General features: G+C 39.6%; 1 protein-coding gene and 1 pseudogene across 1 annotated transcript; both read right to left on the bottom strand.

Moving 5' to 3' along the window:
* Positions 1–5,728: 5,728 nt before the first annotated feature.
* Positions 5,729–6,782, bottom strand: LOC103672273 (annotated as a pseudogene).
* A 946-nt stretch (positions 6,783–7,728) lies between these two features.
* On the bottom strand, positions 7,729–8,661 carry LOC103672274 (olfactory receptor 4A47-like). The gene has a single exon (XM_008700938.2). It carries the CDS (start codon positions 8,656–8,658, stop codon positions 7,729–7,731), a length of 930 nt encoding a protein of 309 aa, XP_008699160.1. The 5' UTR covers positions 8,659–8,661.
* Positions 8,662–16,132: the final 7,471 nt, after the last annotated feature.

Raw genomic sequence — 16,132 nt, 5'->3', positions numbered from 1 at the left:
CAGTCGTTTACAGAAAGTCTCCTTGCTTCCAGTGGGGAATGTTTGGACCTTCTCCACTGTGTGCTGAGTTTTAGCCAGGAGTGTTTCAGTCTGCTTATTATAAGAGGCTAGATCCTATTCCCCCAGAGCTGAAGCTTCGCATTCTATGGTCATTAGACTTGGGTGCAGGGATTTCTGCTGGTCTTCGGAGGGATGGGGGGATAGCACTGCTGCTCTCTCAGGCACACTTCTCCTGTGGGGGGGGGGAGCATGTGCAGAGCACAGGGGGAGGCAGCTCAAGCCTTCATTGTGGGTATTGTGCTGCTCACTGAAGTCCCTCCATGTTGATGGGCATGGATAAGAATGGCATCAGCTGGCTCTCTTGTCCCCAGACGGGGAGAAGGGAGTCTGCAACTGCCACTGTTCAGGAAGCCCCCACAGAAGAGCGAACAATCTCCCCCTTGTTTGTCCCAGGCTTCCCTCAGACCCCTGCTTTCACCCTGTCAGAGCTGTCTGCCCACCTGGCAGCACAGTGCTCCTATGTTTTATCTCACAAGTGCTGGCTTGGTTTCAAAACTCCAGATGTTAGGAACCTGCAGTGATCATCTGCACCTGGTGCCAGGTTGTCCCAGAAGGGAAGTTGCATGAATGTGCAGGGGCTTGAAGTTTATGGTAAAGTACAGCAAAAAGCCAGCATCAAGGTTAGCTGTTCTCAGCTGGGGCCTCTGCTCCTAGGCTAATAAACAGGGCAGCTCAATGAGGCAGGTGGGCTCTTTTGTCCCTGCAGAGGCTGTGCCTCCTCTCCCAAATGCACTCCAGGAAGGGGAAATGTCTCTCCCAATATGACCCAGGGATCCTCAGAGAACACTGTCCACTCCTGGGCCTCTGCCCTCCTTACCACAGAATGACTTTTACACCTGCCAGGCTCCACCCAGTGATGGCACAGACTTCTAAAACTTCAGATTTGAGCTCCACTGCTTGTAAAAACTTGTGATAATCAGCCCCTCTCATTTCTCCTGACAGTAGTTTTGGGGAAGGTGTTTCCTGTGCAGTGCGCTGTGTTCTGTTCCCTCTTTCTCTGTCTCTCTCCTTCATCCCTGATCAGGACTCCTTCCCCTCTGCAGCACTGGCAATTCCTTTCTCCCCCAAATCATGTCACTGCACCTCCTACCTTTCACAGCGTAGCTTATTTTCCCACCTCAGTTGTGTGTTTTACTCTCTGTACCCAAATTGATTTCCTGCGTATTCAGAATGATTTTATATTGATCTAGCTGTGTTCAAGGCCAAGGCAAACATACACTCCTCCGAATGCTCCCCCATTTTAACTCCTGAGAGGGTTTTGGGTTTTTGTTTTGTTTTGTTTGTTTTGCTTTGTTTCATTTTGTTTTTTTTGAGAAAGAGAGAAAGCACGTGAACAGGGAAGGGACAGAGGGAGAGGGAGAGAGAGAGAATCTTAAGCTCCATGCTCCTCATGGAGCCCAACATAGGGCTTGACTAATGACCCTGAGATCATGACCTGAGCGGAAATCAAGAGTCAGACACTTAACCAACTGAGCCACCCAAGCACCTTAACCCCAAGAGGTTGTTTGGTTTTTTTTATCATGAAAAGACATTAAATTTCTGTGCTAACAGTGCCAACCTAGAGAGGATTAAGAAAACAATTCCTTTTACAACAGCATCAAAAAGAACAAAATACTTAAGAATAAACTTAAATAGGGGGCAAAAGTGTTCTACACTGAAAAACTACACAGTGTTCCTGATATTCTAGAAGATACAAATAAATGGAACAACGTTCATGAACTGGTATAGTTAATGTTATTACGTCAGTGCTACCTAAACTGATAAACAGATTTAGGGGCGCCTGGGTGGCACAGCGGTTAAGTGTCTGCCTTCGGCTCAGGACGTGATCCCAGCATTATGGGATCGAGCCCCACATCAGGCTCTTCCTCTATGAGCCTGCTTCTTCCTCTCCCACTCCCCCTGCTTGTGCTCCCTCTCTCGCTGGCTGTCTGTCTCTGTCGAATAAATAAATAAATAAATATTTAAAAAAAAAAAACAGATTCAATGCACTCCCTAACAAAATCCAAAGAAATGTGTTTCTTTATGGAAATAGAAAAATCCATCCTAAAATTCAGGTGGAAATTCAAGGCACTCCAAGCAGCTAAAATAACCTTGGTGGGGTGGGGGGGGGGGATTGGAGGAATTCCTGGTTCTAAAACTTACTACAAAGCTATGGTAACCAAAACAGTGTGACATTGGCATAAAGACAGACACAACAATGGAATAAAATAGAGAGCCTAGACATAAACTTTTGCATATGTGTTCAAATTATTTTCAACAGGGGACAAGAGTGTTCAGTGGGAAAAGACAGGTGAAACTGAATATCTGCATGCAAAGGAGTGAAACTGAACACTTCACATACACCGTATAAAAAACTGAATCAAAACGGATCAAAGACCTAAACTACCAGCTAGAACTATCAAACTCTTAGAAGAAAACATGAAAGAAAACTTCAGAACTTCAGATTTGGCAATGATCTCCTGGGTATGATGCCAAAACCACAGGCAAGAAATAAATGTCAAATTTCAGTTGAGGAAGATGAAAAAGCACTGGACATAGATGGTACTGATGTTTGCATAACAAACGTCAATTAACTTAATTAATCATCACGATAATGTGAAATGACTGCATGCCACTGAACTATGCACATACACATCCTTAAAACTGCCATTTTTGTTATTTGGATTTTACTACAAGTTAAAAACTACATTTAAAAACTAAGCTGGCTTCATTAATTGGTGCATGATGTCAACAAAAACTACAGCACACTGGCTGGCGTATGTGCACATATCATTGGCTTCACACACACACCTGTTGAGAAAGCAGGTATGTCATCCAATAACAGAACCGGTGAATTAAAATGTCCAGATCTGTGACCTGACACTCGCCATTGTGCAAGAACTGTCACAGTACACTGTGAGAACTAATTCTCACAGAACCCTGAACTTTGACCAACGGACAATACATAAATGTAAATAGGATATTTTTACAATGATAATTTCCTCCCTGAACCTTTCCTCACAGTGCCGATATGTCAAAATAAACATACTTTGGACAAATAGTGTTCACGTGCCTCTGTAACATAGAAATTATCTTTTCTCTTTTCCATTTAATAAATTTATCTTATAAAGTTACAGATATCTCTCAAACTTACCATTTTTACCCTAGAACTTCCTCATGGCATTTTCACCTCCCAATTTCTGAGTGTGCACTTTTAACAAGGGAGTTACCATCCTATACAACACAGCCACAGCTCGATCAGTGGAGAAGGTGGTGATTGGGTGCAAATATACAAATATGCAGGACACAATCCTAAGACCACCACAGTGATGTGAGAGACACAGGTGGACACAGCTTTGTGTCTCCCCTCCATGCTACAGGTCCTCAGTGAGCACATGAAGACCAGCTAGGAGACCATCAAGAGGAGAATTCTCACAGGCAGATGAACCCACTGTGGACAGCAACAAAGAGACCAAGGGTATGAATGCCCATGCAGATGAGTTTCAGGCAAAGGTTTACGTCATGCACTATGGTCTATGACAGTGGAGCCACCACAGGCAGCCACACTGTGAAGAGGACCTGAATGGTTACAAGGACAAAGCCTCTAGCACATGTCACCTGAAAGAGGAAGCCATATCCCTGTCACTCGTGATGTTTCATAATACAGGGCTCTGCAGATGGCCACACAGATGCTCAGCAAAGACTTCAGTCACACACTTCCTGAAAGAGATGGTTTTTCTTACAGCAGCATTTTAGGGGTCATGGGTGAAGAACAGCGGATATGTAGAAGGCACATGTCACACAGGCAGAAAATGGAAGCAGTACCCAAGGTCAAGAAAGATGACTTGTTGAATGGAAAGACCTCCTCATGGATAACAGTTCTCTGTACTAGAAAGCTGTAAACCCTTCCTAAATTAATCTTCTGAAATTGAATCTTCTTAAAAATAATAACTATTGTTTTGTATCTAAACTATTTTAAGCTTATTTTGTCAACTTATTTTAATGTTAAATTTATCTTATTTCAGTGTAAGCTCATTTTATTATAAGCTTCTTTTTGAAACATAAATATGCAAGAATAGGAATAAATTTGAAAAAGAATATTGAGAGACATATCAAAATGTGATATACATGAAAGCAATTTTGTTGTGTACCAACTGGTACATGAACAGAGATCAATGAAACAGAACTGAATCTCAAATGGGATCTAAATATATATGGAACTTTAGAATATAATAGGCTTTCAAGTCAATGGCAAAAAGAAAATTATGCAACTATTTAAAAAACCCTGAAATTTAGAAAACCAACTAAAAATCCATACCTCTTTAATGCCTATGTCAAAATAAATTCCAGATGGATCAAAAGTTTTAATGTAAGATATACAAGCCCAAAAATGCTTTAAAATTAAGTGCTAAAAAAAGCAGTTGAAGACCACATTGGTACGAATAAAATGGGAAAAGTCTTTTTAAGCAAGATATAAAAACCAAAAAAATTTAATATTAACTTAATAAAAACATTATTTACATGCCAAAAGCATTCTATAATGTATACAAGTATTAAAACACACCACAAGTACAATTACAGAAAAATAACAGGTACTTCTGCAAACAGTAAAAGACATCATTTCTTTAGTAAAAGAGAGCACTCAGTAAATATCCGTATGGAAAAGATCAACAATTACACAAAATAGATAAAAAACACTAATAGATGATTCACTAAACACATGAAAAGATACTCAAACTCAATAATATGAGAAAGGTTGCAATTTATTCAGGTTGCCTTATGCCATGAGTATGTATCAGGTAGTGGTTGTCGAGAATGTGGACAGAAGCATTTTCACAGTCCGAGCAGCAGGGTCACTTTAGTACAATCTCAAGGATGACAGTTTGGCAATAACTATGAAATTCAACATTTAACTATATGGCCATTGACTCTAATACATGTACGAACAAGTCCTCTCCTAGGAACTCATACTTGCACATAGTCACAAAAATACAGTAATAAAATTCGTCATTGTAGAAAAAGGTAATAACATGAACAGGAAAGGATACATATATTTTAGTATATATTTACAAGTGTGGATATGGACTACAAGAAAAACTAAGAGATCGATATGGACTGGTACGGACTATCTTCAAGATGTTGCAAAAGACTGCACTTTTATGTGGAATTTAACCAACAACCAAAACAAACAAAAAACAGAAACACTCATAAATAGAAAAAACTGGCTGCTGTCAGAGGGGAGGGAGTGAAGGGATCCATGAAATAGGTGAAGGGGCTGAAAGGTACAATATTCAGGGAGTAAAATAAATAACTCACGAGAATGAAAAGTATAGCATAGGGAGTATAATCAATAATATTGTAGTGACTTTGTATGGTAACAGATGGAAGCCTTTCGTAAGGTACTTGTGTGTGTGTGTGTGTGTGTGTGTGTGTGTGTGTGTGTGTGTCCCAGGATTCTTTAAGAACAAAGTGATGAGTGATGTGGGGATTAAAAACAAGAGCATCCTTGAACTTCACCTTCCCTCCAACTAGTTCTCTCCAAACTCCCTGCCCCCACACCTTTTGTGTTCCCAACTCCTTTCTCAGTGAATGAAGAACTTTAATCCCAAAGCCCTGGTACAAACCCCAGGCTCTTGTTCCCTAGCTCTCCCCTTTCCTCTGCCCCCCATTCCTGGGAAGCGCCCACACCTCAGTGTGAATGCATGGGAGAGCCCAGGGTGGTGACAGACACAGAGGGAAAGCCTTCCGCCTTAGGGAAAAGAACCAAGGAGTACAGGGTAGTGAAGTTGGGGCCCCCATAGCCTGGGGTACCAAAGTGGGGCCCTGGTGCCAGAGGAAAGGGTATTGGTACCCTGAGAAAAGAAACCCAGCAGCCTCAAAATCCTCTCCTGGCCAGTCGTGCCTCTGGCACCCAGTGCAGAAGTACACACAGACCGCAACCCTCTCCTGTCCCAGCGCTGGGCAGTGGGGCTGATCTGCATCAGGTGGGTTTCAGGCACTGCAGGAACGTGTTCTCCAGATTACCTCACTCGGATCTCCAGCCTTGTTCACTTGCTCTTTCGGGCGTGCACAAGGGTCCCTGCTTTGTATATCTCCTGCAATTTTCATCGTTGTCAGTTTCCACCACCCACTTCTGCAGCAGGGCTGCAGCTTACACGTGTTCTAGTAACTGAGCTCCTGAGGCTCAAAGGGGCAGACGGTTGTTTGGTGAAACACCTTCCCAAAGAGAATCCTCAGGGTGAGCCCCGCATTGGCCTGGATATATCCTAGAGTGATCCTCTTCAATTTCAGGGGCTTGGCAAATTGTTCCAGGTCTTTCTGCAGAGCTTTGATGTCCTGGGACTCCTCAGGGTTTTGCTCCAGCTTCTCCTTGCCTGGCTTCATGGCCTCTGGTGGGGCAGCACTGTGCTCAGGGAAGCCCCCCTCAGAGCTCGCTCTCCACTTGGCTCCCAGCTCGCTCTCCCCCTGAGAGGTCTCCAGGCTGCCTTGGGGCACCTGCTGCACCCCAACCTGAGGTCCACAGTATGCTGCCCCCTGCAGAACTCATAGGGTGGGGAGGCATGGTGGAATCCCCCACACCTCAGCACCTCGCCCAAACCCTGATCTAATTCCTGACCCACCAGGATGTTCAGCCAGATCTGAGGGTTAACCCAGTAGGGCTCTGCTCTTCCCCACCCATCACCTCCACCATCACCTCCTCGTGGGTGCAAAAGTGCCATGTCAGAGGCCAGGCATGCTGCCATGGGGAACAGAGGCAGCCCAAGCCAGGGGGTCTGGAAAAGTGAGGGCTCTCCAAGAGATTGCTCAAAACCTCTCTCCCTCCCTAATCCCACCCACTATCATAATGTACATAATTGTTGAATCACGATGCTGTAAACCTGAAACTACTGTGATATTGTATGTCAATTAAAAAATTAAAAATAAATCAATAAACAAAACTACTATAAATTAAAAGTTTACTTATAAAAAGTTCTAAAGTAAAGCAAATATTTACATACACATAGAAAGACTCACCTACAAATATTTAAATTTACACTTGCATTTGTAAAGATTATTACCTGATGAGTTTAAAGACACGGATCAAGCAACTGCCTCTGGGGAAGAGAACTGGGAACTATGCTGAGACTTAAACAGAACTTTATTCTACACTTTATCTCTTTTTGTAAGGTTTTCAATATTACTATTTATTATCTATTACACTTCAATTTTTCTTTTATAAACTAAGGGTATTAGTCTAAATATCTTTATATAAAACAACCAAAAATTAATAAAGGAAAGACTACATAACACTAAGTATTTTAAATTAGATAATAAAAAGAATAAACTTAACTGATAGAATCTAACTAAAAATAATCCTGTCTCAGAAAAAACATGTTTTTAAAACATTTTTAAATAATTAAAAATTAGTGTAATCATATAAAAATGTCCTCAGTAATTCATTACCTAGTATGGATTCCTTGCTATACAGGCATTACACATTTCTAAGTGAAGAGATCGACAAGGTGCTATGGACCTTACATTCTAGCCACAAGGGAAACTGTTATAGCAAAATCATCCAGTTCATACTTTAATTATAATTAACTTAAATTCTTTCCAAAAAGGAAGTCAGAATCAAACTTAAGAGGATTTCTACATTCCAAAGATGTGGACCCTAATGTCAAATAATTCTCTTCACGGTGAATAATACACTTATCTACTGAGAGATATGACATTTCTTCCCCAGAGCTTCTTCATAGCATTTGTCATCTCAGAATTTCTCAGGGTGTAGATCAGTGGGTTCAACATGGGGGTTATGACTGTATAAAAGACACTCAATGATTTGTCAATGGGGAAGGTCTTAGCAGGTCTTACATACATGAAAATACATGGAACAAAGAAGAAGACCACCACAGTGATGTGGGAACCACAGGTCTGGAGGGCTTTCCGCCTCCCTTCTGGACTAAGGTTCTTTAGAGAGTGCAAGATGACACCATAAGAGGTGAGCAAGAGCACAAACACAATACTACAGATCACTCCTCCATTGGCCAACACTAACAGGCCAATGACGTATGTGTCAGTACAGACCAGTTTCAGTAAAGGGTACATGTCACACAAAAAATGATCAATGACATTGGGGCCACAGAATGGGAGCCCATAAATAGTACTAACTTGAATTACTGAATGCAGAAAACCTCCAACCCAGGACACTACCAGCAGCACAACACACACCCACTGCCTCATGATAACCAGGTAATGCAAGGGCTTGCAGATGGCCACATAGCGGTCATAGGCCATCGCCAGCAGAAGAAAGACCTCTGATCCACCAAAAAAGTGCTCTGTTAATAACTGAGTCATACAGGATTGGAAGGATATGGTATTTTTCCCAAACAACAAGTGTGAAATCAATCTGGGAGAAATAGATGAGGAATAAATGACATCCATAAATGATAAGGTAGCAAGAAAAAAGTACATCGGTGAGCCCAGGGTCTTACTGACAGTTACCGTCACCACGATGAGCAGGTTGCCCACCATGGTCAAAATATAGAAGAGTAAGAACATAACAAAAAGGACCTTCTGTTCCTTTGGATCTTGGGTGAGTCCCAACAGGACAAAGTAAGTTACATTGTTTCGTGGTTCCATCTAGTCTACATAGGAGCTGACTTCTCATATTAGAAGCTGGTGATCTACAAAACAAGGGAGAAAACTTTTAAATGCATTAGAAGGTTACTCTTTCATTGACTCATTCAACTAAAAGGTTGTGGTAGGAGCACCTGTTTGTGTCACATGTGTCACAGATGTTGTGATTTCCAAGTTGAATAAGCTATGGTTTCCAACACTCGGTGACAACATACATAATAATCACCAATGTAATCAGTGCCACTATAAAAATTGTTGCACAGAGGAAGCAAGGCTTTAACTGAGTTTCAAAAGAAAAGTGAAAAGACAAGAAAAGAAGGCAAGGGAATTCCATGCAAAGGTACACAGTTCATAAAGTCATAAAGGTTAAATACTTGAGACTCCTTTAAGATAACGGACATATTTAAAGCGAGTGGATCTAACTAGGAATGCAAGGTTGCTGCCCTGGATTGTGTCTTCCCTCAGACCTCTTTCCTAGGATCTTTGGTTGGATATGCCCACATTTTCTGACCAATAAATGGGAAAGCACTCCAGTGTTGTGTCTCTGCCTTAATTTTTAAAATTCTTGTACGCAACATCTCCAACTCTGGACATCTCCAATTCAGTACTTGTGAAACTAAATTTTTAATTTTCAGCAATAAACGTGTTTCCCATCTCATTAAATGGTACCTCCTGCTATATCATTGCTCAGACAAGAAATACCACCATGTCCTTCATGCCATTCTTGCCCTTGTATCACATTTGATACCTTTAACAAATTTTATTAACGCCCTTTAAAATATATCACAAACTTGATCATTTCCCTTCCCTCCCCACTTCTTCTTGCTCACTGCACTAGTCTCCCACAACATCCCTCCCCTTTCTTTCTGGCTTCCATCAATTTGTGGCTCTGATACAGTCCATATGATCCTTTTTAAATCTGATTCGCATCTGATCACACCACTGCTCACAACTACAGTGGATTCCAATCACTCACTCACAACTTAATGAATCACATTTCATATTTACAGTAACAGGAACTATAATCCCCATTTCATAGTTGAAAAAGAGAGGCTTAGAATATCTCATTTTCCCAAGGTCATTCATTTTCAAGTGATAAAACTAGAATTGGAATCCAAGTGTGCTTTATCTCAAAGTGATCTAACTTTTACACAATAAAGATACTCACACAATTGCAAAGCCTGGCTTCCACTGTTATCTGTACATCTTACCTTAGAAAGACAAGTCTGCAATCTGAAGGAACAGTTTTTACTCATTCACAGGGGCCAGGAATTCTTCTGCCACCAGTTTGACAAGAGACGCCAAAAATTGCCTTAGCACTTTGGGACGTATTTTATTTCATCAACTGTCTGTCCATTCTCTGCATGGAGTCTTCTGACTATTCAGAAGGTTGTTTTTCCTTACACTGTAGATTACTTTCTAGGAAGTCTAGGGTTCACACAGGAAAACAAAAATTTAGCACATTAGGTTAATTTATCAAAAAGATAAGGAATTCCTATCCTTACATAAGACAGCAACCAGACATTTCTGAGGGAGATTTTTCTCAAGTAACTTCTTTCCTACTAATTTCCAAATAGAAAAATACCATTCAACTCTTTAGTCTTCTTCATTCTATCCTGTTGGTTTGCTCAGATTAGCTGACTTGAAATTTTAAGAGACATTTTTGTGCTTTTCATTACATAATGCTTAAAGCCTAACAGCAATGCCCTAAAAAAATGTGTCAGTTGTTAGGAGAATAGCATCTTCTTCCCAACAGAGTCAAAGATCACTGGACATTTTATGCATTCTAACCAAAGTCCTCATTAAGTCCTGGAATTGGGAAGTGTCCAAGACTGATTCTGGCTTAATTAAATTTGTTGGGAATTTCCATAAAAACTTTAAAAACACCAATATGAAGATGGTATTAGGTTAAATCACATAATTAGGGTCAGAAAGATGTTACATAAAAAAAAAAAAGACCACTGCCAGTCAAGAATAAAATTTCAGTCTTGTCATGTTGTTCTACAGAAAATTAATTTAGCATATATTTCCCACTTGTCATAGCAAGTTTTTCTTTCCTTTCATTTAATAGTCAATTTATGCTGCCTTGCAGTGTGGTTAGATGTCCTAAGTATTTATCGACAGATTTAGACATAATAATTACCCAATTAATATTATTATTATTATTATTATTATTATTATTATTAATTTGGAGCTCTTATTTGCTGCCAGGAACCATACTATGAGTGCGGACACAGCAATTAATGAAATAGGGAAAAAATTATGCAAAAGGTCCTTCCTGCATGGACCCTATATTCTCATAACAGAATCAGAGAATAAATAAGGGGACAATTTAGTTTACTAATTATAAACAGGGTATTCGGGGAGAATTCTACTATGGAGAAGGTGATCAGGGAAGCACTTTCGTCAAAGGTGATGCTTAAGCTGAGTAGTTGGCTACCATCAGAAACACTGTTACACCTAGTAATTTTGAGTAAAAATTAAGTAAAATGATCTCACTTCACTGATGGCATGACCTATATGTAGAAATTGCTAAAAATATCACAGGGATTTTTATTCCAACGCTTTTGGGAGAAGGAGGGGTGACAGTGGGCACTCTCATCTTGCTCCTGATTATACTGGGGAAGCTTTCAACCTTTCCCTGTTGAGTGTGATGTTAAATGTAGATCTGTCATATATGGCCTTTATATGTTGAGGTACATTCCTTCTCTACCCAATTTGTTGAGAGGTTACTTTTTTCATGAAAATATACTGAATTTCTCTGTGTGTGTGTGTGTTTTGTTTTGTTTTAATTTTTTATTATGTTATGTTAGTCACCATACAATATTCTACCAATGAACACCCAGAGAGGATTAGGAAAACAATTCTTTTTACAACAGCATCAAAAAGAATAAATACGTAAGAATAAACTTAAGGAGGCAAAAGTCTTCTACAATGAAAAACTACAAAAAGTTGATGAAAGATAATCTGAAAGACATGAATAAATGGAAAGACTTCTATAAACTGATATAGATCATGTCATAAAGATGTCAATGCTACCTAATCTAATCTATAGATTCAACGTAATCACTATAAAAATTAAAAAACAAGTTCTCTGAGAAATAGAAAAATCCATCCTAAAATTCACATGGAATCTCAAAGAACCAAAGAGAAGACAATATTGGAAAGGGAAAAAGAAAAATAAGTTGGAAAACTTCCTGGTTCTAAAATTTACTACAAATCTATGGTAACCAAAACAGTGTGATATTGCCATAAAAACAGACATCATAATGGAATAAAATACAGAGCCTAGAAATAAAGCTTTGCGTATGTAGTCAATGATTTTCAACAGGGGTACGAGGAGTAGTCATGGGGTAAGGACAGGTATTTCAAAAAATGGTGCTGTGAAACTGTATATCCACACAGAAAGGAATGAACCTGAACCCTTAATGTACACCATATACAAAAATTAACTCAATATGGATCAAAGACCTAAAATCTAGAAAAAACTATAAAACTCATAAGAAAACATAGAAGAAAAATTATGACATTGGATTTGGCAATGATTCCTTGGGTATGACACTAAAAGCACAGGCCAAAAAGGAATATATAAATTGCACTGTATCAATATTAAGAGCTTTTGTGCATCAAGCAACAACACTGATGGAGTGAAAAGGCAATACACAGAAGTGGAGAACATATTAGCAAATAATATATTTGATAAGGTATTAATATCCAGAGTACAGCAAGAACTTCTACATCTAAAAACACAATGAAGGGGGCCTGAGTGGCTCAGATGGTTGAGTGTCTGACTTAGACTTAGCTGAGGTTGTGGTCAGAGGGTCCTGGAATTGAGCCCTGCAACAGGCTCCCTGCTCAGTGGGGAGTCTACTTCTCCCTCTGTGACTCCCCCTAGCTGGTGCTCTCTCTCAAATAAATAAATAAATCTTTAAAAAAATAAATAAAAACACAATGAAATAAACAACCAGATTAAAACAAAGGACTCAAATCGACATTTCTCAGAAAAAGATATATAAATGGCCTATGGACACATGAAAATATCTCAATATCACTAATCATTAGGAAATGCATTTTAAAACCATAATGAAATACCACTTCAGACCCACTCAGATAACTATTAAAGAACACATACACATATACACACACACAAATGTAGGACAGAATGTGGAAAACCTGGAATAATTGTGCATTACTGATGGGAATGTCAAGTGATATCACTCTATGGAAAATGTTATGGCAGTCCTCAAAAACTTAAAGAATTATTATATGATCTAGCAATTTCACTTTTGGATATATATCCAAAATGATGGAAATCAGGAATTCAAACAAATATTTCTACACTCATTTTCATGGCAGTATTCACAATAGCCAGTAAGAAGCAACCAAAGCAGCTACTGGCAGGTAACTGTATAAATAAAATGAGATGTATCACACAGTGGAATATTATTCAGCCTTGAAATATGAAGGAAATTCTGACACATACATTAATCTATAATACATTATGCTAAGTGAAATAAGGCAGTCACAAAAGGACACATACTCTATGTTTTCACATTCGTGAGATACTTAGAGTATCAAATTCACAGATAGAATGTAGAATGGTGGTTGCCTATGGCTCAGGGAGAGGGAATGGGGAATTAGTATTTAATGGATGTCTGGTTTCAGTTTGGGAAGATGAAAGAGTACCAGAAACAAATGATGATGATGTTATTATAACAAAGTGAATTAACTTAATGTCCCTGAAGTATGAACTTACAAATGTCTAAAATTGTAAATTTGCTATGTATATTTTACCACAATTTAAAAGTTAAATGTAAAAACTAAGCTAACTTCCATAAGCAGTATAGTAAGTATATCTATAAAAATCAGTCAAGGGATTCACAAAATAAAAGGATGTAAAGTATGACACCATATTGCTAAAACATGGCTGGAGGGGAGTAAAAATGTAGTGCTTCTAGAGGGGGTTCCATCTTAAGCAACCATCATCTTAATACAGACTGCTATAAGCATAAGATGTTACATATGATCCTAATGGTAAACACAAAACTAAAACTAGTAATAAATATGGGGGAAAAAAAAGAGAAAGGAACCCAAGTATATCACTAAAGAAAGCCAACAAACCATGACAGAAGAGAGCAAGAGAAGAAAGGAACAGAGAAGAACTACTAAAACAACCATAAAACGAGTAACAAAATGACAATAAGTACACACCTACTGATAATCACTTTAAACATAAATGAACTAAATACTCCAATCAAAAGACATAGAGTGACAGACGGATAAAAAAAGTAAGACCCATCTATATGCTGCCTACAAGAGACTAATCTCAGACCTGAAGGCACGTGCAGATTGAAAGTGAATGGATAGAAAAACATTTACCATGCAAATGAAACTGAAAAGAAAGCCAGGTGGCAATACTTATGTCAGAAAAAATTGACTTTAAAAAAAAGACTGTTAACAGAAACAAAAAAAGGACACTACATACTCATAAAAGGAACAATCCAACAAGAAGATACAACAATTGTAGATACTTAGGCACCAAACATGGGAGCATCCAAATGCATAAAGCAACTACTAACAACATAAAGGAAGTAATAAATAATACTACAGTTACAGTCAGGAACGTTAACACCACAATCACACCAATCAGAAAGTCAGCAAGAAAATACTGGCTTTGAATGACACATTGGACCAGATGGATTTAATATACCTACTCAGAACAGTCCACCCTAAAAGAGCTGAATGCGCATTTTTTTCAAGTGCTCATGGAACATTCTCCAGAATAGATTGCACGTTAGGAAACAAAACAGGTCTCAACGAATTCAAAAAGATGGAAGTCATATCCCCCATCTTTTATGACCACAATGCTATGAAACTAGAAATCAACCTCAAAAAAAAAAAAATCTGGAATGAACACAAATATATGGAGGTTAAATAACATGCAACTAAATAAGGAGCTAAGCAAGAAATCAAAGAGGAAATCAAAATAAACATGGAAACAAGTGACAATGAAAATACAACAGCCCAAAATCTTTGTAATGCAGCAAAAGCTGTTCTAACAGGCTGCTTTATACCAATATAGGGCTATATCAAGAAGCAAGAAAGTCTCAAATAAAAAAACCTAATATTTAAAGGAGCTAGAAAAAGAAAAACAAATAAAACCAGTAGAAGAAAGGAAATAATAAAGATTAGAGTAAATCAACAAAATAAAAACCAAAAAAAAAAATGAGATCATGACAATCAAGAGCTGATTCTGTAAAGATAACAAAATTGATAAGGCCTTAGCTTTATAAAAATAAAACAAACAGGAAAAAAAAGAGAAAGAGAGGACTCAAAATCAGAAATTAAAGAAGATAAATAACAACAAACACAACAAAAATACAAAGGATTGTAAGAGAATATTATGAAAAATTGTATGAAAATAAACTGGACAACCTGGAAGAAATGCATAAATTCCTAGGAGGGAAAAACAAAAAACAAAAAAAACCTCCCAAAATTGAGTCAGGAAGAAATACAAAATTTGAACAAATTACCATCAATGAGGGAGGAAGAGTTAAGATGGCAGAGGAGTAGGGGTCCCCTTTTTCAGCTGGTCCCCTGAGTCGAGCTGGATATGAACCAGACCATCCAGAAAACCCACGGAATCAGCCTGAGACACAGGAAGATACATCTGGATCTCTAAAAATGAACATCTCCAGTACTGAGTATTGAGGTACAAAGTGGGGGGCCGTGAATCCACGCACAGATATTGGAAGATAAACGGAAGGGGGAGGGAGCCTCCGTGCTTGGGGCCGGGAAGCAGTAGCCACCTGCGCTGGGGAGCAGGCCGGACTCGCGGACCGGCACCCGCGAGAGAGTGGACTGAGACCGTGAGCCTGGGAACGCGCATGCACGACCAGACTGAAAACAGAGCTCCGGAGCACTCACTGGAACCGGACTGATACCGGGAGCTCAGGAGCGTGCGCGCGCAAGCGACCTGACTAAAAACCAGAGCTCTGGAGGGCGTGGGAACAACACTGAAACAGGGAGCTCAGGAGTGCACAGGGGCAGCTGGCAGTGTTAGAAACACAAAGGACAGAGATGCACCAGCCCTGGAAGTGAGGGCTGGGACACCCGCTATGGGGCGCACATCCCGGGATGCTATAGGGTTTTTAGCAGCACCAACAGAAACAGAGTTAGAGAGACCAAGAGAGCTTAGTGGAGAGCAGACTGTGATCTCTCTGTTCTGAGACAGAGGCTGGGATTTGGCCACTGCTGCTGTGACTCTCAGAAGAGTCACAGAAAACTGCCAGGGAAAGCTGCCAGAGAACAAAAGCCCGGAAATACCAGCTCACATTGTGCCCATCCCCATCCCCCCTCGCAGGGGACAGGGAGACTCTACCCAAACAGGGTTGCCTGAGTATCAGCACGGCAGGCCCCTCCCCCAGAAGGCAGCTGAAAAATCAAGAAGCCCACATCCCTAAGGTCCCTATAAAAC

This window comes from Ursus maritimus, unplaced genomic scaffold (genome assembly GCF_017311325.1).
Source record: "Ursus maritimus isolate PB19 unplaced genomic scaffold, ASM1731132v1 scaffold_23, whole genome shotgun sequence".
Taxonomy (NCBI): domain Eukaryota; kingdom Metazoa; phylum Chordata; class Mammalia; order Carnivora; family Ursidae; genus Ursus; species Ursus maritimus.
This window is presented reverse-complemented; position numbering and strand designations above follow the sequence as displayed.

Bases quoted from the DNA above. Each gene is read 5' to 3' on its own strand.
- LOC103672274 (XM_008700938.2), bottom strand. From the start codon at position 8,658: ATGGAACCACGAAACAATGTAACTTACTTTGTCCTGTTGGGACTCACC.